General features: G+C 48.2%; 1 protein-coding gene and 1 long non-coding RNA gene across 4 annotated transcripts in view; one reads left to right on the top strand and one right to left on the bottom strand.

Moving 5' to 3' along the window:
• LOC119473191 overlaps positions 1-21,515 on the top strand; it is a 47,465-nt gene extending 25,950 nt beyond the window's left edge. The window contains exons 2-3 of the long non-coding RNA XR_005202397.1: positions 19,987-20,104; positions 20,265-21,515. This is a non-coding gene — a long non-coding RNA (uncharacterized LOC119473191). The remainder of the gene's footprint in view (positions 1-19,986; positions 20,105-20,264) is intronic.
• Positions 1-22,154, bottom strand: part of FAM222A (family with sequence similarity 222 member A) — a 55,485-nt gene that overhangs the window by 14,446 nt on the left and 18,885 nt on the right. Inside the window, exons 2-3 of one of the 3 annotated variants that reach the window (XM_037743231.1) lie at positions 13,506-13,603; positions 11,474-11,601 (exon numbers count right to left, since the gene is read on the bottom strand). The exons of 1 other annotated variant lie outside the window; for it this stretch is intronic. In XM_037743231.1, coding sequence (XP_037599159.1) covers positions 11,474-11,555 — 82 coding nt within the window. In that variant the 5' untranslated portion in view covers positions 11,556-11,601; positions 13,506-13,603. The remainder of the gene's footprint in view (positions 1-11,473; positions 11,602-13,505; positions 13,604-22,154) is intronic. One more of the 3 variants, XM_017541681.2, reaches the window with a different exon arrangement.

Raw genomic sequence — 22,154 nt, 5'->3', positions numbered from 1 at the left:
GATAGGAAGACAATAATAAGATGGCAAACATTCCCTAAGTTGATCTATAAATCCAAAGCAAATCTCTATCAAAACCTTAGCTGGCTTCTTTACAGAACTTGACAAGCTGAGACTAGACTTCATGGGACTCAGAACAGCCAAAACAATCTTGAAGGAGGAGGACAAAGTTGGAGGATTTACACTTTCTGATTTCAAAACTTAATATGAAGCAGTAGGAATCAAGACACTATGATACTGGCATAAAGATGGACATGTAGATCAATGGAAGAGAAAATCCAGAAACAAACCCTTACATTTATGATCAATTGATTTTCAAAAAGAAGCCAAAACAACTCAGTAGGAGAAAGATTGGTCTCTTCAACAAATGGTGTTGGGACAACCAGATATCTATATGCAAAAGAATGAAGTTGGACCCTTTCCTCATGCATGATGTACACAAAAGCTAAAATGAATTACAGACCTAAATGGAAGAGCTAAAACCAGAAAACTCTTAAAACACAGTAGTATATCTTCATGACCTTGAGTTATGCAAAGCTTTCTTAGATAAAAATACCAAAAATAAAAGTGACCAAATTCAAAACTTTTGTGCTTCAAAGGAATACCACAAAGCAAGTGGAGACAACTCTGTAACAGGAGAAAATATTTGCAGGTCATGCACCTGATACAGAGCTTGTATCTAGAATATATGAAGAAGTTTTACAACTTAATAAAAAGACAAATTGCTGAATTTAAAAATGGACAGGCTAGGTGCTGTGGCTCATGCCTACAATCCCAGTGTTTTGGGAGGCTGAGGCAGGAGGATCACTTGAGACAGGAGTTCAAAAACAGCCTGGACAACTTAGTGAGACCCCATCCCTACCAAAAATTAAAAAATTATCTGAGCATGGTGGCATGAGCTTGTAGTCCCAGCTATGCAGGAGGCTGGGGTGGGAGGATCACTGGAGCCCAGGAGGTCAAGGCTGTAGTGAGCTGTGACCACACCACTGCCCACCAGCTAGGGTGACAGAGCAAGGCCCTGTTTCAAAAAAAAAAAAAAGTCCCAAACTACCACCTGTGGGCCAAATCTGGCCTGCCGCCTGCTTTTGTAAATAAAGTCTTATTGGAACACAGCTATACCCGTTCATTTATGTATGTCTGTGGTTGTATTCCTGCCAGAACGGGAGTGTTAATAAATTACTAACAGAAACTATACGGCCTGCAAGGCTGAAAATATCTGCTCTTTGCAGAAAATGTTTGCCAGCCTCTGCTGTGAAGGAGTGCAGTTGCGTTTGTATGTTGATCTTATATTGCTGAAGTCTTATTCTCTTGGGTTTCTTTCTTTTCTTTTTTTAGAGTCAAAGTCTTGATATGTTGGCGAGGCTGATGTCTCGGACTCCTGAGTAGCTGGGACTCCAGGTGTACATCACTGCAGCTGGCCTCTTGGGTTTTTCTATGCAGATAATTCTACTCCTTTCTAATCCTTATACTACCTTTTAATGTACTTGTTCTAGCTTACCTGTGCTGGCTGCAGCCTCTGTGCGTGTGTGGACAAGCAGTGAGCAGGATCTTTGTCTCCCTCTGATGTTACCAAGCCTCAAGTTTGTTTGCAGTGGACGGTGGTTGGACTCTGGTAAACGAAGGAGGTTGACTTTCTTCCTAGTTGGCTTGAAGCTTATTTTCTGGTTGTTAAATCATAAACAGGGATGAGATCTATCTGGTCCTTCATCTCTGAGCCTCTGTCCTCTCACAGGCTGAGTACCCGTGGCAGGAACGGCCCCAGACCTTCCTTCCATCCCTCAGGCTGCACTCAGCAACAGCTGCATAACTGAATCTGCCGTGCGGCCCTAGATTTATTTTTAATTTCATTGGAATTTTAAATTGCTTTGTTTCTTCTGTCTTTTATTAGCATCAGTGGAAGCAGTGGCACCTGCAGGAATGCCGGTGGGCGGCAGTTCACTTGGGCAGTAGCTCTAGCCTGTCGGTGTCCTGGGGGTCTGTAGGGCAGGGGTGGAGTGAGGGTGGGAACTGGGGAAGAGCTGCTCCCTGATCCTCTTGGGTGACAAGCCCTTCAAAGCTTCTCACCTATCATGAATAATACGGGTTGTGGAGCATCTTGCCCTCTCATTGGTATCGATATTATGGGAGAGAGGCTCCCGCCCCGGGATCGGGGCAGGTGAGGTGTCTGGGTTAGCTGCTAGGCCCTGCAGAGTCCTCTCCTTCCATTCCTATCTCCATGTCACAGCAGAGGAGACTGAGGCAGTCACTTGCTCGTCCAAGACCACACATACGCACCCTCTTCAGGGCACAGCCTGTATTTGACCCCTAGACAGTCCCAAAGCCCTAGCGGTTCATGGGGATGGGGCAGGGTGGACATGCTACCCTTGGCTGCAGAGTAGCAGCCTGGGGCACAGAGAGGCCACATCATATGCCTAAGGTCCAGCGGTGAAGGGTGGGTGCTCATGTCTGCCTCCTGAGTCAGCTGCCTCAGCTCTACCTCCTTGGGCCCCTTGGACAGGGACAAGGCCCAGTCCCTGAGTGCCCCCGGACCACCGGCCCTCATGGTGCCTCTCTGGGGCTTCCGCGCAGCCTGTATCTTCAGCAGTGTGTGACTCAAAGTTTGCATATTAACGCCATGATGGGAAAGTTGAAGATGTATTAGTGGGGAAGGGCCTGAGCATTTGAGACCCACAGGCTGCTGGCCCAGGGGTAGGCAGATTCCTTTGCTTTTCTGCAGGTCATTTTTTCCAGTCACCTAGGATAGGCCCCTGCCGCCCAAACTCCTGGACTCAGTTCATTGCAACCCACTTCCTCTGGCCCATCTGACCTTGGATCCCAGAGAACTGAACTGTGGTTATTTCTGATTCCCTGGCCATTTCTCAGCCTACAGCCAGACCTCACCACAAGCTACTCTGATCCCTGTTTTACAGGAAAAGGGAGACAGGGGTTTCAGACTGGACCACCTCATCCCCCTCAACCAAGCTGTTGATGTTATCACAGATGGCAAGAGCTGGGTGGCTTCTGAGGTTCACCTCAACGGAGCCCTTGTTTTACAGAGGGAGGAGAACGGAGCCCTGAGAGGCTGAACCACTCATCCAGGGTCATCATGCTGCCCATAGCCTGGTTGAGACCTTTCTCCCTTGGTTGAAAACACAGCATGGCCCCAGGTCTGGTCACAAGCCCTTTCCTGTCTTGGTTCTGCCCAGGGGCGACAGGGACAAGAGAGATCTGGGCCCTATCACCTAAGAACCATGTCTAGGAGGAAAGGGCAGGAGCCTCCCTGACCTAGTGTCCAGGCGCTGACTGGCAGCAGCAGGGCACCCAATTCAATTTTCTGCTATCTCCCTTCCTGCCTTCCTGTTTCCTGTGCTCTTCAATTACAGGCAGAGTCACTGTCTTTTCCAATACGTGCAGAGATGTCAAAGGATCTGAATGGGCGGGGGAAGCAGGATATCCTTGGTGACCATCCCTGCTCTCATTTTCTGGCCTGGGAGCAGGAAGGAAGGGCCAGCCCAAGTCATCAGGACCAGCCCCTCCTCTAGCCATCTGGTAGCACAGGGCAGGGAGTCCTGACAGCTAGACAGTAGCAATCAAAGGTTAAAATGCACAGACCCACTGGGTGCAGGGGCTCACGCCTGTAGTCCCAGCACTTTGGAAGGCTGAGGCGGGCAGATGACGAGGTCAGGAGATCGAGACCATCCTAGCTAATACCGTGAAACCCCATCTCTAATAAAAATACAAAAAATTTGCCGGGAGTGGTGGCATGCACCTGTAGTCCCAGCTGTTTGGGAGGCTGAGGCAGGAGAATCACTTGAACCAGGGAGTTGGAGGTTGCAGTGAGCCCGGATTGTGCCACTGCACTACAGCCTGGGCGATAGAGTGAGACTCCATCTCAAAAAAAAAAAAAAAAAAAAAAAATGCACAGACCCTTTGTGACAATGAGTCCAGCCTGGAAGAATTTTTTTTTTTTTTTCACAGATGCACATGTACAAAGATGTTCATTACAGGGCTGTTTAGAACAGTGACAGACTAGAAACAACCTAAATGTCCATCAGCCAAGGGCTGGTTAAATGTTATCATTTTTTATCCCTGCAGTGGAATACACTGTAGCTGCTAAATCACTAAACAAAAAAGAATAGGCTACCAAGAGCAGCAGAGATCAAGTAGAGCTAAGAAGCAGAAAAAGGCCAGGCGCCGTGGCTCATGCCTGTAATCCCAGCATTTTGGGAGGCAGAGACAGGAGGATCATGAGGTCAGGAGATCGAGACCATCCTGGCCATGGTGAAACCCTGTCTCTACTAATATACAAAAAATTAGCCGGGCATAGTGGTGTGTGCCTGCAGTCCCAGCTACTCAGGAGGCTGAGGCAGGGGAATCGCTTGAACCCAGGAGACAGGTTGCAGTGAGCTGAGATCGTGCCACTGCACTCCAGCCTGGTGACAGAGCAAGACTCTGTCTCAAAAAAATATAAATAAATAAAAGAATTAGAAAAAAGGGCCATACCTGCAGATTTGAAAGTCAGCAGCAAACATGTCCCAAAAGTGAGGGGTACACCCTGAGGACAAAATCTAAACCCCTTATTTGAAGCAGTGGAAGTAGGGGTTTGTCAGCTCAGGACATGTCCCTGGCTTTTCTCCAACCTGAACCTCCTGCCAATGGACTGGGAAAAACTAATTTCCTCCTAAGTAATCTAAATTGAACCAGCATAGGACCTAATAAAAAATACACTAAAAAATGAAAGCAAGACAAAGCGTAAGTAAATTCATGGTTGGCCAAAACACCTCCTAGCAGAGGGATACAGTCACAGAAGAGATGAAAATCATAGACAAGTATTTCATCAAGAAAGAAAAAACTTAGTAAGCAGTTGTTTCTATAAAGCAGCAGAAAAAAAAAAAAAAAAAAAAAAAAAAAAAAAAAAAAAAAAAAAAAAAAAGCTTACTGCCCAAGTCAAGGGGGAAATAGAATGAGCACAGGAGAAAAAAGAAGGGGCAGAAAACACAGGGAAAAAAGTGAGCAATATGAAAGGTGTCAGAAAGGTCTAATCAGAAAAACGTACATAGGGAAAATAGGTGAAAGACAGCCAATATATGCTTAGCTGGAGTCCCCAAGGAAGGAAACTAAAATCCCAGCCTTGGATCTGCATGCTGAGAAGGCACAGTACTGCGTTCCAGGGAAAACAGACTCTGTACGATCAACTCCCAAACACATCCTCATCAAGTAACTGGACATGAAAGATATGGAAAGATCAAAATCAAATAGAAGGGGGGAAAATCAGGCTTCAGTTTCTCCATGGCAACATGCAATATTAGAAGACAGTAGAACAAAGCCTACAAAATCCTCAAAGAAACAAAGTGAACCAGGAACTTTTTTATTTTAACCCATTCAAGTAGAAAGGCAACAGAGAGATGTTCTGCATGTGCAGAAACTCCAGGAGTATTTTTCACAGGAGGCCTTCAGGAAAATACTAGAGGGCCAACGTCAGACAATGAGTAAATCAATGCAAAAGATTTGGTAGTGAGCACTATTCTTTAATTAAAGAAACAAATGTGAGGATTATGGTGACATAGGAGGTGCTGTATTATAAGCCCTGAGATTACAGTAATAGCATCGCTAATAACAGATGAGAAAGGAAGGAGGAAAGAAGGGGACAGGATTATAAGTGGAACGATATTCTAGTCTTTATGTCAAACTCCTGGCTTCATGTGATCCTCCCACCTTGGCCTCCCAAAGTGCTGGGATTGCAGGTGTGAACCACTGCACCCGGCTGGATAGCCTCATCTTTAATAGCTGGAATAAAACGATACCATTTAAAACTGATGTTAGATAATACAGGTATGAAAATATGAAGTGAACTCTAAGAAAAAGAAAATATGCCAATTTCATGATTTTATTCCTCATAGGAAAAATAATAGATACTGTTCTAAAGAAATAGAGAATTAAGGAATAGTTATACCACTAGAACAAAATCACCAACCTTCCTTATGATTAGTAGGTACACAAAACAAAGCAGAGAACACAAATCACACAGTGAAAGACTTTTTAGAGCAATTTAAATAAAGCACAAATGACTGAACTAAAACCAGACATCTGTCATATCAATAAATGTAAATGGGCTAAACTCTCCTATTAAAAGAAAAAAAGGGCATTCAGACTGGATCACAAAGCTTAATCCAACTCTAGAGTATATGAGTCACATCTAAACAAAATAATTCAGAAAGGCTGAAATAAAAGGATTGGCAAAGGTTTTAAGAGAAATGTGAATTTAAAAGGCAGAGATTACCATTTTAATAGATAAAATTGAATCCTGGACTTTTTGGCCTGGATTCAATTTTATCTCTTAGGATATAATTCACTATGAAGATTTAAGATTATTAATATCTATGCATTAAATAACATTGCATCGCCATTCAAAAGCCAAAGATACAGGTGCTACAAGAAGCCATAGACAGGAAGATGCTAGCAGCAGGTGTCTAATTCCTTTCTCCATCCATGACAGGAAAATAAGACTATAGAAAACCTAAAAGCCTAATTAATGGGAGATAAAATTGGTATATACCAAACTGAATGCTGAAAGCAAAATGAACACCTTTTTAAGATCCCATTAAAAAATCCACAAAGCTCACAACAATTACCATAGGTTATATCACAAAGGAAGCTTCAACAAATTCCTAAAAAGTAGAAATGACAGACAAGATTCTCTGATCATAAAAAACTCTACCACCACCCTAGAAGTAAAACACAAAAGCACTCACTATTTGAATGGATGAGTGGGACTCAAATGAATCTTAGGTTAAAATTTATCTAAAAAATAATAATATTGAAAATATTACATATAGCTCAGCAGTGCTCAGAGACTTTGTAGCCTGAATTTTTCCTTTTAAAAAAAAAGTAGTGTAAAAATGTAACTCTCTAAGGGGAAAAAACCTAAAAGCTGAAGGAAAGTTTTAATAAAGATAAAAGCATAAATTGAGTTAGAGACCAGAAAAGGGTAATTACTAATAAATAAATCCTAAAGATGAATCTTTGGGGGAAAGGGGATAGATAGTATCATTAAGCTAACTAACCTAATGAAGAAAAACAGGAAAAAGAGCACAAAATAGGCAATATAAGAAATAAGGGTGAACTCACCATTAAGAGTTGTAAAAATTATTTAGTTCAACCTAATGCAAATCAATCTGAAGACCTGGAAAAAATGAATACTTTTCTAGAGAAACATAATTTACTAAAGTCACCCAAAAAGCAGAACAATTAAACCAATTATTAGAGAAGAAACAGCATTATCAAAGCACTACCCACTCACCCCAAATAAATGCATTAGCCCAAATAGTTTCATGGAGAATCACCAAACTTTTAAGGACAGATAATTCTATGTCTATTTAAACTATTCAGGCAAAGAGAAAGAAGGAAAGCCTCGATTTTCTTCATGATGTGAGTATAACATAGCAAAACCCAATCAAAATTGTTCCAAAAAAAGAAAACCAAAGAACAATCTCTTTGATAAGACTGCAGTAAAAATCCTAAATAACAAATCCAACCCAGCAGTATATTATAAAGAAATATTCACCATGACCAACTGGGGCTGGAATGCAAGGATAGTTCAATATTAAGAAATCTATTATTGTTCATGTTAATTCACTGATGGGAAAAATGTGATGATAAATGCTGAAAAATCTTTTGGCAAAGTTCAACTTCCATTCTTGATTTTTAAAATCCTCAACAAAAGAGGAATAGATGGAGACTTATTTAACCTGATAAACTATCTGCCCCAAAGCCAGCATTTGCTTCACGGGGAAATCTAGAAGGTACAAAGCAAGAATGTTTATTGCCACTATTATTTTTCATTGTTCCAGGAATAGTAGCCACTATTAAATAAAACAAATTAAGGTATAAAACAAAGCAGGGTGTAAATTTATTATCTGTAAATCATACAATAGTATAACTGAAAAACCCAAGTGGCTAAATTGAAAAACTGTTATGAACAATAAAAGAATTCAGTGAGGTTACAGAAGTTAACAGCCTTCATATAACCAACCTTCATTTGTGGAAGAAAAGAATAACTAAAAAATCTAAACTATCCAGAAATAAACTTAACCAACCAAGGTTCAAGATTTCAACCAGGCCAATGTTAAAACATTTCTGAGAGACATGAAACAGAAGTGTATCATATTTTGGTGGGAAAGGTAGCATCATAAAAGTGTCATTTCTTCCTAAATTCATCTGTAAATGTAATGCAATACCAGTAAAAACACAAATAGGATTTTTGTTTTGACCTAGATAAATGGATTCTATAGTTCAGACAGGAAAATATATAAAAGAGCCAAGGAAATTTGGGTGGAGAGGGGAGAACAAGGAGCAACAAATACCAAAATGTACTACAGACCCTGGGTGCGGTAGCTCATGCCTGTAATCCCACCACTTTGGGAGGCTACGGCAGGTGGATCACCTGAAGTCAGGAGTTCGAGACCAGCCTGTCCAACGTGGTGAAACCCCGTCGCCACTAAAAAATACAAAAATTAGCAGGGCATGGTGGCTTGTGCCTGTAATCCCAGCTACTCAGGAGGTTGAGGCAGGCAAATCACTTGAACCTGGGAGGTGGAGGCTGCAGTGAGCTGAAATCGCGCCACTGCACTCCAGTCTGGGTGACAGAGCAAGACTGTCTGGGAAAAATATTACAAATTGAGCACCCAAATCTAAAATCCAAAGTGTTCCCAAATCTGCAACCTTTTGAGTGCTGACGTTGCATACAAAGGAAATGTTCATTGGAGCATTTTGGGTTTTTTAATTTGGGATGCTCAACTGGTATAATGCAAATTTTCCAAAATTCAAAACACTTTGGTCTCAAGCATTTCTGATAAGGGCTACTTAACCTGGAGAAACATATGCAGCAACACAGATGAATGTATAAACATTATGCTAAGGGAAAGATGCCAGCCACTAGTCCAGAATAGGGAAATCTGTAGAGAAAGGGGAGGGAGTTGGTGGGGAGAGATGAGGTGACTGCTGATGGGTGTCGGTTTTCTTCTTGAGGTTATGAAAATGTTCTAAATTGACTGTGGTGACAGCTGCATAATTCTGTGAATATACTAAAAACCATGGAATTGTACACTTCAAATTGGTGAATGGTATATGAGTTATATTTCAATAAGGTTACAAATTTTAAACAACATAATAAATAAAACAGTATTGCACTGATACTTGAATATATTTGGTCCCATACCTCACACTTTGTCCCCAATAAACTATAGATCATATAGAGATCATACTTTTTTTTTGAGACCGAGTCTTGCTCTGTTGTCCAGGCTGGAGTGCAGTGGCGTGATCTTGGCTCACTGCAATCTCTGCTTCCCTGGGTTCAAGTGATCCTCCTCCCTCAGCCTCCCCAGCAGCTGGGATTACAGGCGTGTACCATCATGCCTGGCCAATTTTTGTATTTTTTAGTACAGACTGGGTTTCACCATGTTGGCTAGGGTGGTCTTGAACTCCTCACCTCAGGTGATCCACCTGCCTCTGCCTCCCAAAGTGCTAGGATTACAGGTGTGAGCCACTGTGCCCGGCCTCATACATTTTTTTAAAACCATCAAAGATCTATTAAAAACCTGGGGGAATTAAAAAATAATAATCTTAGCCTGAGGAAGGACTTTCTAAGTATGATGCAAAATCCAAAGGCCATAAAAGGAAACACTTATAAATCTCACTTCCCAAAGAAAATTCCTCCATGGCAGAATCAAAAACAAAAACCAATTTGGGGAAAATATCTGCAATTCATACCACAGACAGAGGTCTGATTCCATCATATACAAATAGCTTCTACAAATCAATAAAGACAAAAACAACCACCCAATTAAAAGAAAAGGAGCCAAGGAGATAAGTGATTAGTCAAAGGAAAAACAAATAGCACAGACATGAAAAGATATTCAACCTCATTCATATAAAACTGAGTTAAAATTACACCGTAGCCAGGTGCGATGGCTCACGCCTGTAATCCCAGCTGTCCTGGAAGCAGAGGCGGGAGGATGGCAAGAGGCCAGGGGTTTGAGACTAGCTTGGGCAACATAGCTAGACCTTGACTCCCTAAACAAAAGAAACCCGCACTGTGATCCTATTTTCACTGCTCAGGTGGGCAAAACCTAAAAGTGTGATATGACGCTGTGATGGTGAGGGGTGGGGAACAGATCCTCTCACACCAGAATGTAAGGTGTCCACAGATGCACCATCTAAAGATGTCTATCAGACCACAACTATCAAAATGCCAAATACACATCCCTTTGACCCGGTATTTCCACTTCCAGAAATGTCCCCTGCAGTTTTATCCACACCTTCATGACACATACAGGGTTGACTGCTGCACTGCTTGTGATGGCAACAGGTCAGCTACAGTCTGAACAGAGGACTGGCCAGATAAATTATGGGTCATCCCTGCTGGAAAAAACGATGTGGCGAAAGAATGAGGATGCTCTTTAGAAGCTGACATACAGAATAGATTGCAGAGAGAAACAGTGAGGTGCAGGACACTGTTTAAAATACGCGTGTCCACACATATTTGCTGGGATGCATAAAACATCTGGTAGGACACCCAGGAAGCTGACGGCATGGACTCCTTCACGAGGGAAGCAGGTGGCTGGCCCAGAGGGAGGCTTTTGTCTGTACACCCCTTCCTTCCTCTGAGTGTTAGATAACATGAATGTGTTACCTAAAGATAAGTAAATATTTAAAAGAAAAGATATTTTCACAGTGTAAGCATCATGCTAAACAGCAATGGATCTTGGGCTGTAGGACAGAAGCAACAGGGAGGGGTGGAGACTGCAGTGACCTGGAGATGGACGTCCCTTTAAAGGAGGCTGCTGTTCAGCTCTAACCATGGCTGCAGTCCAGGCACACAGGCCCATGTTACCAGATCCTCTGTTTTTGTTTTCAGGAGATCCTAGAAATCCAGATTTTAATGCAAATCTCCATTTCTAAGTAGTTTGTTAAAAAAGAAATTACAGTAGCTAAAAATAATCAGATCAGAGCATTTGGGATCCTGGTCCTAGATAGTGAGAACACCCCTGGTCACCAGTCCCAGTGAAAACGCAAGACCAGAGAGAGGAGGAAACACCTAAGACCGCACAGCTCACGGGCCTCAAGCAGGGATCCCATTCTATTTTTTGCTTCCATGTCATCCTACTTTAATGGTGGTGAGTGAGACAGACATGGCGAGACAATGGTGGTGAGGTCACAGAGACGGGGTTGGGCCATGGTGATGGTGGTGGTCAGAAGAGGCTGCTAGGAAGGAGGTCACGCCAGAGTTGAGAGTCTCACCCAGCAGGAGCCGGCCAGACAAAAGAGTGAGTGTCATATTGGGGAGGGAGACCAGGAAGGCAGCACAGCCAGGGCCAAGGCCTGGGGGCCTGAGAAAGCACAGAGGCTTTCTGACAGGGCCATGGTGGTGGACGCACTGGTGAATGGCATTCTCCACCCTCGACCTGCCCTGCAAAGACTGGGGAGGTGTCCTACTCACACTTGCGCAGCTCCAGGCTCTTGCTCGGGCAGGCCAGGTGTTGGCCCGGGGGGTTCTGGGTCCTCTGCAGACAGGCCAGCATGGCTGAGCTGGGGGTCCCCGGTGGGGCGCGCTCTGCGGTAGGGTCCCTGCAGGAGGAAGATGAGGTGCGCTGTCACCTGGGGGCTGCTCCGAGTTTGCCTCCCACCAGGAGTCTCCCTGCAACCCCAAAGAACATCAGACAGTGTCAAAGCACATACCCTTTCCCCATATTCAACCGATGAGAGGACCAAGGCCCAAGGCATCAAGAGGCCCATCTGTGGCCTCATGGGAAGGGACAGAATCTGGGCTCTTGAGTGGGGGCTACACCATGATAGGGCAGGAATGACATCAGACATGCCCAGCCCTGCCCGACGTATGGGTCACCTGCTCTGGGGCCTGCCCTGATGTCCCCAGTCCCTCCTCACTCCCTCCGTGCCCTGTAGCAGGCTGTCCTTCCAGCTGGTGGCAGCCCCCTGTAAGCAAGTCAACCTGAAGACCCCACCTGGTCATCTTGGGCGTCTACACAGGGGTGCTTGGGAAACATCAGAGGGTACGTGGGTGTCCCAGGTGACTGAAGTACTGGTCTGCCTCCTGCCCTGCGTATCCTCACAGCCCCCACTGGAGGGGATATGTCAGGATGGCGTCCCTGGGAGAATGATGGACGCTTGAACCTTGATCCACGCTGCACCCTGAGCCCAGCCCCCATGGGCCACCAAGGCTACCCTGACCCGAGATCCCTGTCGCTGCCTGACTGAGCTCCTTACCCGAATGGGAAGGACAGAGGCCTGTGCCCTGAAGGGCAGCAGCTCAGATGTGGCTGCACACAGGCCTGTGTGGTACCTTCCCCCACAGCCTGACATTCACACAGACACTCGTCTTCAGCTTCCCCAAACCCACTCTCCTGCAGAGAACGTTTCAGAAGGTGCAGGTACATTCCTGATAGCCCAAAGGCCCTGAGTGGCAGGGTCAGGGTGGGTCTGCCTGGGAGGCTCCCATAGGAGGGTGGCAGTGAGAGTTTACTTAGAGGTCCCTTCCTACTAAGGAGAAGGCAGGTCTTGGGGTGAGCTCAACCCTGGATGCCCCTGATGTCCATCACCTGGGTACCCCGTCCCCACCACCTCCCGACCTCCCCAAGTCCTGAGCAGCCAAGCTGAGTCACCTCAATCTTCATGTTGGTTTGAAAAAAGGAGGAGAAGAAAGCGGGGGGAGGGGGGTGTGCTGAAGGGGAAGAAAGGCAAGTTATTTAATACTAAACAGGTGTCTGGAGTCCTAAATTCTGCCGCTTTCTTCTAATAATGAAGTATTCATGAGGAAAAGCCTTTTTTCACTACTTTCTTAAGATACTAATTTCACAACAAGCTCCTTGTTATGGCGCAATTATTCCAATCTTGTATTTCCCGGAGACGGTTGCAGCCTCCCGTCTGTCCTGGCCTCTCGGTAAATGAAAGACAATCGCGTAACCACCTTTCATTATGCCCTATTTTACTTTCAGCAAAGGTACCCTGAAAGAAATGATTTCCTCTGAAAGGGACTTTTATTCAGTTTCAAAACCAATTTTCTCCTATTACCATCTCAAAAAAAAAAAAAATCGAGAGAGAGAGAGAGAGACAGAGAGAGAGAGAGAGAGAGAAAGTGGGGGATGGAGGGGAGGGGGTGGTGATTCTCACCACCCCCTCCCCAATCGCCAGCCTTAACACAGAGACGCAATAAAAGCTGCAGTATCCACTTCCTGGCTTTGATTTCTGGTAATTTTAAAATAGGCCATTACAATCAGGCAGAAATTATACAGTTTAAAAAGGGAATGAAGTGGGGCTTATTGCAGGGATGAAAGTCCTTGACTGTAGGAAGGCAGCGCTGCTCCTCTCCTCGGGGACTTGCGACGTGAGCAGGTGGCGGGAGCGGGCCTGACTCGGGCCCGCCATCACCAGTCGTGGACACCAGCCCTGGAGGACACGCTGTGCATGTGGACAGGCAGGGCTGGGCGCAAACACACGCCCTGGTACACAATCACCTACGTACATATGTGTTTGCTGCCTGGCGTGTTACTCTGCACTTACGGGTATCCTCTCACACACAGGCGGTCCGCGGGGACTCAAAATCGTGTGCAATCTGGAAGGTACGAGGCCTGCTGCAACCTCCCTCACACTGGCCCGCCTCCTTCTGCGCCCCCTGCTCCAGGGCAGGGTCCATCTCTCGTGGCTCTGACACAGGGGGTGGGGTAGAGTGGGTAGCTCTGGAGAAAGCCAGCCTGAGACCTCTCCCTCCACAGATGGGAAACCCAAGCCACAGGGGCCGTGGCCTGCCAAGGCTGCCAGGCAGGGGAGTGGCTGGGTGCACTCACCCCCTCACCACTTGGCTGTACTCAGGACAGTAAGGAGGGGGGTCAGAGACTGGTGCCCTTTTGAAACCCTAGAAGCCCAGAACCTGTCTGACTCCCAGCACATGCCATGTAACCCCAGCTGGGTTAATGACCCTCTCTGGCCTGTAACAGTGGCTCCATGACCCCTATGGATACGCCCAGGTCACTTTCTGCCAGAGTCCTCGCCATGCCCAGTTCTACCTCCAGCCTTTTACCAGGTGCCAGGGGTCCAGAAGCCCAGCCCTTCTCTAGGTGCCCCAGTGACCCATGGGCCATACATCCTGCATGCTTTGCAGTTGAAAAAGGGCAGGCTGGGGGCTGCAATGGTTGGGGGAGGTACAGGTCTCCTATTCTGGTGCCTTCTGGGACCCCATCAGCTGTCTTCCCAGCAGGGCTCCAGTTGTCAGAGTGCTCTTATGGTAGATGCCAGGCAGTTCTGGGAGCTGAGAGGGGTCATCCGACTGAGCTCAGGGTGTGGGGGTTTTCAGGGCACAATGGTGTCCAAGTGCAGGCCTCAGCTTTGGCTCAGCTTCACCAGGCAGCTGCCTGCATCCTCCCATTCCTTGCTTCTGGAGGGCTACAGGCAGCCTGAGAGATGCTCTTCACTTACAGAAGAGGGACTTTTTTCTCTCTGCACCCCTAGTTGTCCCAACTCACTGCCCATTCTCCCAGGAACCCTGTGCCCTGCCGCTGGGGGCACGTGGCAGGGTGGTGGGGTGTCCTAGGAGGGAAGTGGGGAGGGGACAGTGAAACATGTCAAGGACAAGGGGACCACCACCTCCAACTCCTGTATCATCCCCATCATCTGCAACCAAGACAATCATATTCCTCGCCTTGGCCTTAAAACCTCTCTGGCCCGAGTAGAGCCCAGCCCTCTGCCCAGCAAACCTCATCTCTCTCACAGCTCCCCGCAGCCCTCCTTCCGGTCAGGCTGCCTCATACCTCTGGACCTTTGCCCCTGCTGGTTCTCCTGCCAATGGCACCATGACCCTAATCCATTTGAACTCAGATCTGTCTTCAGATCCTGGCTCAGCCGTCCCTTCCTCCCGATATCCGCCATCTCCATCTCCGCCCTGATCATACCAAGTGTAACTGTCAATTTTCACATCTGTCTCTCTCCACTGGACTGGGTTTCTTAGGGGTAGGCACTGTGTCTTATTTGTCTGTCTCTCCCCAGTGGCTGGCAAGAGTAATCACTTAATAAATAGGTATTGAATGAATGACCGAATCAATGAATTGGTTATTGTCATATAAAGTGGCCTAGGCCCAGAGAAGCCAAGTGTCCCGTACAAGGCCACACAGCAAGGCAGAGACAGGATTGGGGCATGCGCCTAAAACACTCATGTTCCTTCTGTGACCCCACCTTACCCCCTCCCTGCCTGGTGTCATCCCATCGGAGGAGGCTAGCCTCTCAGAACCCCCACCTGGACTCATCATCACCTGGCCAAGCTCCATCCAGGGAGCACTGCTCATTCTGAAACCCTATCTGCAAATCAGACTGTTTATAAGCTCAAGGTCTTTTGTGACTTTAATAATAAAAAGGGGGGGCAGGGAGGGGAAAATGCTGCATGCCTCAATGATTAGAATGCTTGGCACCTTCCCTGACATGGGGGCTGATAAGACGCCTTATCTCAGAGACACCCGAGGAAAAGGTCCCCTCCACCAGATAACGCCCCCAGCTGTCGATGTGTCCTTTCATAGCTGAGGATTTAGATAAAGGAAATGTGACAGGGGAGGGGAAACGAAGGAAGGAACTTTCCAGGTCCGAGGAGGAATTGAGTCTATGATGCTTGCCTCAGCAGAACAATGAATGGGAGAAGGCTGTCTAAAGGCTGTCTATTTTTATTAAAAGAGCAGGGAACTGGGTTCTTGGGCCCTGCCTGCCTTTTGTCATCTTGTCCTCGCCTGTCTGGCTGCAGGGGGCGTCAGGGAGCCCACAGCCCAGTGGGAGGGGACGCTGCGAAACAGCAACCTGCAATTTGGGCTCTTGACCGTGGTCAGCATGTATTGACTGCCCTCTGTGCCAAGCCCATCTGCCTCCTCCTCATGGCCTCTGTGGCCCCATTTCACAGCTTAGGAAATGGCCACAGAGAGGGGAAGCAATCTGTGCAAGGTCACACAGCTTTTAGATAGCAGAGCCCAAGGATGCCAACCCCAATCACACCCTCAGCCCCACACTGTACAGCAGCTCCATCATGGTTGGGGGTGTGTCAGCTCCCAGCTCCCAGTCAGCTGGCCAGGGAGGGATGGAAGCAAGGGCCACTTCTGCCCAGGGCCCAAATCCACTTTGATTCTACTGTGGGAGGGGCTGGGATCACAGAAAGAAGGGGTGAGAGGAGGGGAAGGGGTAGGGGGGAAGGGCTCCTAGAGGCCACTTACTCATCCCATAAACATTCAAGGAGGGCAACTCTTGAGGCTGGCATTGGACAGAAGGACACTGAGATGAGTAAAGCCCAGGCCTTGCTTCTTACGCAGCAAACACTTCCCAAGCATCCTTTGGGGGCCAGCCCTGTGCTGGGAGGATGGAAACTGCTCAAAGCATCCTGCCAGGAGGGAACATCCAGCCCGAACTGACCTCCCACTAAAAATGGATGTTCCTGACTTCTCTCTGCCTCCAGCGTTTTCCTGATGCAGCAGGTAGCTTGCACGTTCCCTCATGTGTCCGCAGGTCAGCAGTCTGCCCCTTGCCAGGCTGGGCTGACCCCAGGGCAGAATGGGAGGATATACCTGGCTTCACCGCAGGGCCCTGAGGCTGTGACCACAGGAAAGCCACAGGCTGCACACCTTTGAGCCCCCATCTTCTCCTCCACCTCTTAACTCCTAGAGCTACCAACCTGGCTTCTGTGGCTCTATTCAAGGCCAAATCCTAGCTGTGACCTGGAAGGGAAGGTCATGCCAGGCTGTTCCTGGTATCCAACAGGACTGGTTCAGAGAAGAGAGCTGGCCCCAGATGCCTCTGGGTTGTGCCTGCCAGGCAGGGGCCAGGCACTGGGGTTCTTACTGGCTGGTGACCTGGAGGAACTCACAGCACTTCTCTGAGTCTGTTTCCCAAATGAACCTTTATAGGGAGTGGACCAGCTGATAGTATGAGGGCCATCTAGCTTGGACATAAGAAGATGTGACCATTTGGTTTTCAAATTTAACCCAGCTGCGTGCAAGGTGTTGGGTGGCCTCTGGCCTGTGGGCACACAAAGGGGCTCTAGATGTAGCCCTTGTCTTTGAGGGACTTAGAATCCTGAGCACAGACAAGATAGGAGGCTGGCAAAACCCAGCAGTGCACATAAGGATTGGATGGTTCAGACTCTGAATTCCCTTTTAGGAAGTGAAGGAGATGCCGGCCACTCTGCAGGGCCTTGCAGCCTTCCTGGGAGTGGTGGCAGTATAGGCAGGTGGTGAGGGAGCCCTCCCACAGTTCTTACCTCCATCCCTCGGCTGGAATTGAAGTCTCTGCACACTGCCTGGCCACACAGCCTGCCCCAAAGGCAGACAGGAGCCTGAAGTGGTGGTGGGAGGCCCAGGGCCCAGGAAAGAGAATAAGTGCTGGATTGGGAATACTGGGGTCAGACCCTGGTGGGGTGGCCCTCAACGGGTCACTTCTCTGTGTTGGTCCCAGTACCACGAGCTGAGCCAATAGAGTAGAAAGTCTCAGAAAGTCCAGTCCACTCTATATAGCAAGGGGCAGCAAACCTGCTTCTGGTCAGGATGGAAGAGTGGTGGGACCCTTGCCCAGCCCAGGAATGTCCTCGGGAATCTAGGTGCAGGCTTCCTCCAACTCCCTTTGGAGCTCCCACCAGAGAAGATCCACTGCCTGTCTCTTTCCTCTCCCATCTCATCCCTAACTCCATCTGCCTCCCTGTCCTGATGCTCCCCTTCTCCTCCTTCCTGCTGTCTCTCTTTCTCTCTCCCTTCCTGACCCCTCTCCCCTACTCCTCCTTCTCTCTCCCACCCCACTTGTCTCAGCAAGGCAGCCAGAGTGGAAGCCCACCCCCACCTCCCTCCTGCCACTCCCTCCCCCATCCCTGCTCTGAGCCGGAGGCCTTCCAAGGGACCCTGTTAATAATTAAATGTTAATCTAAAAAGCAATTTGAGCTGCGGCTAGGCAGATCTGGTTAGAGATTACATTAGCATGGAGGAGGCAAGGGTAATTTTCTTTAACCCCTCTCCTGATCTCTCAAGCCGGGGATTCTTTAAGTCACACCGGCACTGCTGATTAAACTGGCACAGGGCTTGGCTGTGGATAAGGGGCCTGTGAAAAGTGATTATTTCCCACTGCCATTTGGGCCGAAGCACCAGAAGGGGATTTTTACTTTTATTTTTTAAGATTGGGGGTTGGGGAGGTACTGTCCTCTTGAATAGAAGGCCTCATCTCCTGCCAGGATTATCACTATATCTGCCCCCAGCCCCAGCAGGCCAGGGGGCTCTCTAAAATGCTGCAAACCTGGTCACAGAGCATACCTGGCTCTTTGGTTCTCAACACAAATATGCCAGTCCCCTGCCTGGCTCCAACGCCCCTCCACTGTGCCTGGTTCTGGGCTGGGCACTGGAGCCAGAAGTGCCGGTCTTTCTGAGCCAAAGGGGAGACCAAAAAGTAAAATGCAATCACCAATTCTGGGTGGCAGCCAGAGTCCTGAGCTGGGCTTCCCTATGCACAAGCCTCTCACCTGCACGCTTACAGGCCTTTGCCCATGCGATCCCCAAAGCTCTCTACCACTTACTACTCGACCTTCAATTGGAGTCTGGGTTCCTGAGGGTTTCTCCAAGACATGCAAGGTGCATGATAAATGTTTGATGAATCATTGAATGACTGGAATCCCATGTGGCTCTCCTTGATCCTTCCTCCATGGGTTCACGGTGCTATAGCAGTACCCGAGCACAGGGGCCCTCAGAAAAACGTCTTCTGAACAAAGGATGGGCAAGAGGCTATCCTGGAAGTCGAGGCAGAGCAGGCCTAAGAAAGTGTCCTACTGGGACACAGGGCTGGGGTCTGGGGGTGGGCGGCCATGCCCGGGCCTGTCAGCACCACGGCCAGCTCCCAGCGCAGGAGCCCCGGAGAAAGGGGCGGGACACAGCCTGAGAGCTCAGTGATGTCAGTCGCCATGGGAACTGACAACTGCAATGTGCCTCTGTCAGCACTCTGACCACTGGGGACAGCATGGCAGATTAAGCACCAACTGTGTGCTAGGCCAGGCCCTGTGCTAGATGCTGGGGCAGTGACAGACCCTGAGAGGATGGGAGGCATCAGAGGGGTGATTACAAGACAGGGAGACAAGCGGTAGCCATGATGGGGTCACCCTACCTGGCCTGGGGGTGTCAAGATGGAAAGGCACACCAGCTGCCTCATAAGCAGAGTGACAGCATCTCTCCCCGACTTCACATCAGGATGTCTGAGCTTTATACCTTAACCCTGTGGGCTTGGGCAAATCCATCCTCCTCTCTGAGCCTCAGTTTTTGTGCCTGCAAGAGGGGTTCCTTCCTTACAACAAAGTGCCAGGGTCCTTGTGGTAGCTGCCTAAGTGGTACCTGTTGTTAGCTTTGTTCATGGCCGTCATCAACAGGTAAGTAGGAAAAAGCCAGAGGAAGGGGAGGATCCCACAGAAGGGACTGCACAGGCAACCACATGGAGACTTGAAAGAGAGGAGCAAACAGAGCATGAAGGAGCTCCAGGCTGCTGGAGGGCAAACCCTCCTGGTGAGTAATTGAGAGCACCCCATCTATGCAGGGCCAGGCAGGGAGCCCCTGAACCTCCCGGTGGGGAGATCTGTTTCCTGTGCACTAGTGCTGCTTCAGGGCAGGGACTCAGAGAAGGTGCTGGGAGGAGGGGTAGTCACTGCCACTGGCAACAGGCCTGGCTGGCCCTCTTCCAGAGCCACGAACCTCTGAGGGAGAGTTTCACTCTTCCCTGAGAGCCAGAGATCCTAAGATACGAAGTTTGGAGTCAGGGGCAGGCTAAGCCTCTATTCTCCTAGTTCCAACCTCGGCTCTGTAATGAAAATTGTCAGTCAAGTCTCCATCGTCACCTTCCAGTAAAGAGGGAGTGGGGAGATCTGAGAATTGATACTGAACAGCTTCAGTACTGCAATGCCATAATGGGGCTGGGAGCTCAGCCGAAATCCCCCGGCCCAGTTTTTTTTAGAGGTAGTCACAGAATCTGGAGAAACAACATGGAAATGGAGACCAAGAGAGGGAAGGAGGGATGCCACCAGATGACACTGGGATCCCGGAAGATGGAACACTGTGTGCAACAGGCAAAGGTCAGACCCACAGTGGAGATGGGGGAGGGCCCAGAATCTCCAGCCTTCTTCCCACCTATTCCCCAGTCCCTGCGCCCACAATTCAGGGTTAAAAGAGGCAAAAGGGAAGGAGGAAAATCTAATAGAGCAATAAATAATAGGAGCTAGTTTTTATTTTTAGTGTCCTCCATGGGCTCAGCACTTTACAGACGTCACCTCACGTAACCCATGCCACAATCGGGAGAAAGAACGACTGCCATCGTACCCACGAGGAAACAGAGAAGAAAAGACGCCGTCCAGGACCTCGGGGCTGGTTGGTTGGTGGAGCAGACAGGAAAGCCCCACAAAAAGGTAGGCCTGGGCCAGACAGGGTTTGAGAATTCAGGCCCCAAGGGGTGGGAAGGAAGAAGACCAGGTCCCTGTGCAAGAATGGCCCAAGATTGTTTAAAAGATGGAGTGACCCAGGTCAGGGAAGGAGAGCCGACAAAAGTGGCTGGCCAGGGCTGGCATTTAGCTAGCTTTTAGCCCCATGCTAAGATCAACAGATGCTTCTGGGGGTCAGGATGGGGCAGAAATGAGTGGAGACTTCAAGGCAGGGGTTAGGAAACATGACAGGACAGTCGGCCCAAATGACAAAGCCATCACTCCACATCCCAGAGTGCGTGAGCTCTCTCAGTGTTTGTTTTATTTAAACCTCCAAGAGTCAAATGCCACTCACCATCCATGTGTGGACCAGTCTCCAGCTTCCACCTCTGCTGAGAGTGAGGGTAGAGGGGCGCCATGTCTCTAACCCCTTCTATGGTCAGGGAGCTCCCTCCAGGTCACCCAGCCACAGGCACCATGATTTAGAAAGTGCTGAAGCCAGATCACCTGGGTTCAACCCCCTCCCCCATCACAGCCTAGCAGCTGATGGTTAACTCTGGCGAATTTTTTTTTTCTTCTTTGTGCTTCTCTGTATTTCTAATTTTTCCACAATGAACATGCATCACTTCTGTTTTTAAGAACTTTTCAAAAGGGATTTCAACCTCTGACCACCAGGAGACAGGCGACTGGAGCTCTTTGTAAATGCACTGACATGACCGGGAACAGCTGCTGGGGAGGTGGAGATGGTGCAGGGAGAGACAGGATGCCCCAGAGGCCTGGAAATCCAGGAGCCACAAGAAGCAGTGAGCTTTGTGCAGAGCCAGATCTGGTGGAGTCAATTCACTAGCAGGTCCCGGCAGTGACTCTTCAACGGATTCCCACCTGTCCCTGTGCCCCATTGCCTCCCTGCCATCAATCTCCACCTCACGGGAGGTGGACCAAGCCTTTCTGTGTGTAGCTCACTCCTCTCCCTGCTCAGAACTCACCTAGTGGCTTCCACGGCATTGTCTTTTCTTTTTTCTTTTTTTTTTTTTTAAAGAGATGGGGCCTTGCTGTGTTGCCCAGGGTGGGGTGCAGTGGTTTGATCATGGCTCACTGCAGCTCACCTCTGGGCTCAAGTGATCCTCCTGCCTCAGCCTCTCAAGTAGCTGGGACTACAGTCGTGCACCACCACGCCCAGCCAATTATTATTTTTTGTAAACATGGGATCTCACTATGTTGCCTAGGCTGGTCTCGAACTCCTGGCCTCAAGCAATCTTCTCACCTCGGTCTCCCTAAGTGCTGGAATTATAGGTATGAGCCATCCCGCCAGCCTTCCGTGGCATTTCAAACAGTATCCTTGAAGAACCTGCGTGAATCCCTTTCCCACTGTCTATCTGCACTGTCCCTGTCCTGTGCTAACCCTGCTCAGACACACTGGCTGTCTCTCTGGTCCTCTCACAGGCTAACCAAGGTCCCACCCCAGGGCTTTTGCACTTAGGGTTTTGCCGCTACCTAAATACCTTACACCGATGCTGTCCATAGAAATATGTAATAATAGCAGCCTCATTTGCAATTGGAAATTTTCTAGCAGTAACAGAGGAAATTAAATTTAATATATTTCCCCTAATAGATCCAAAATAGTATCATTTCAATATGTAATCAATATTAAAAAATTCCTAATGAGATATTTTATGTTCTTGTTTTTATTCTAAGTCTTTGAAACCTG

This window comes from Cebus imitator, unplaced genomic scaffold, assembly GCF_001604975.1.
Source record: "Cebus imitator isolate Cc_AM_T3 unplaced genomic scaffold, Cebus_imitator-1.0 Scaffold8, whole genome shotgun sequence".
NCBI classification, from domain to species: Eukaryota; Metazoa; Chordata; class Mammalia; order Primates; family Cebidae; genus Cebus; species Cebus imitator.
The sequence above is the reverse complement of the archived record's forward strand: the minus strand, read 5'-3'. Positions and strand labels throughout refer to the sequence as shown.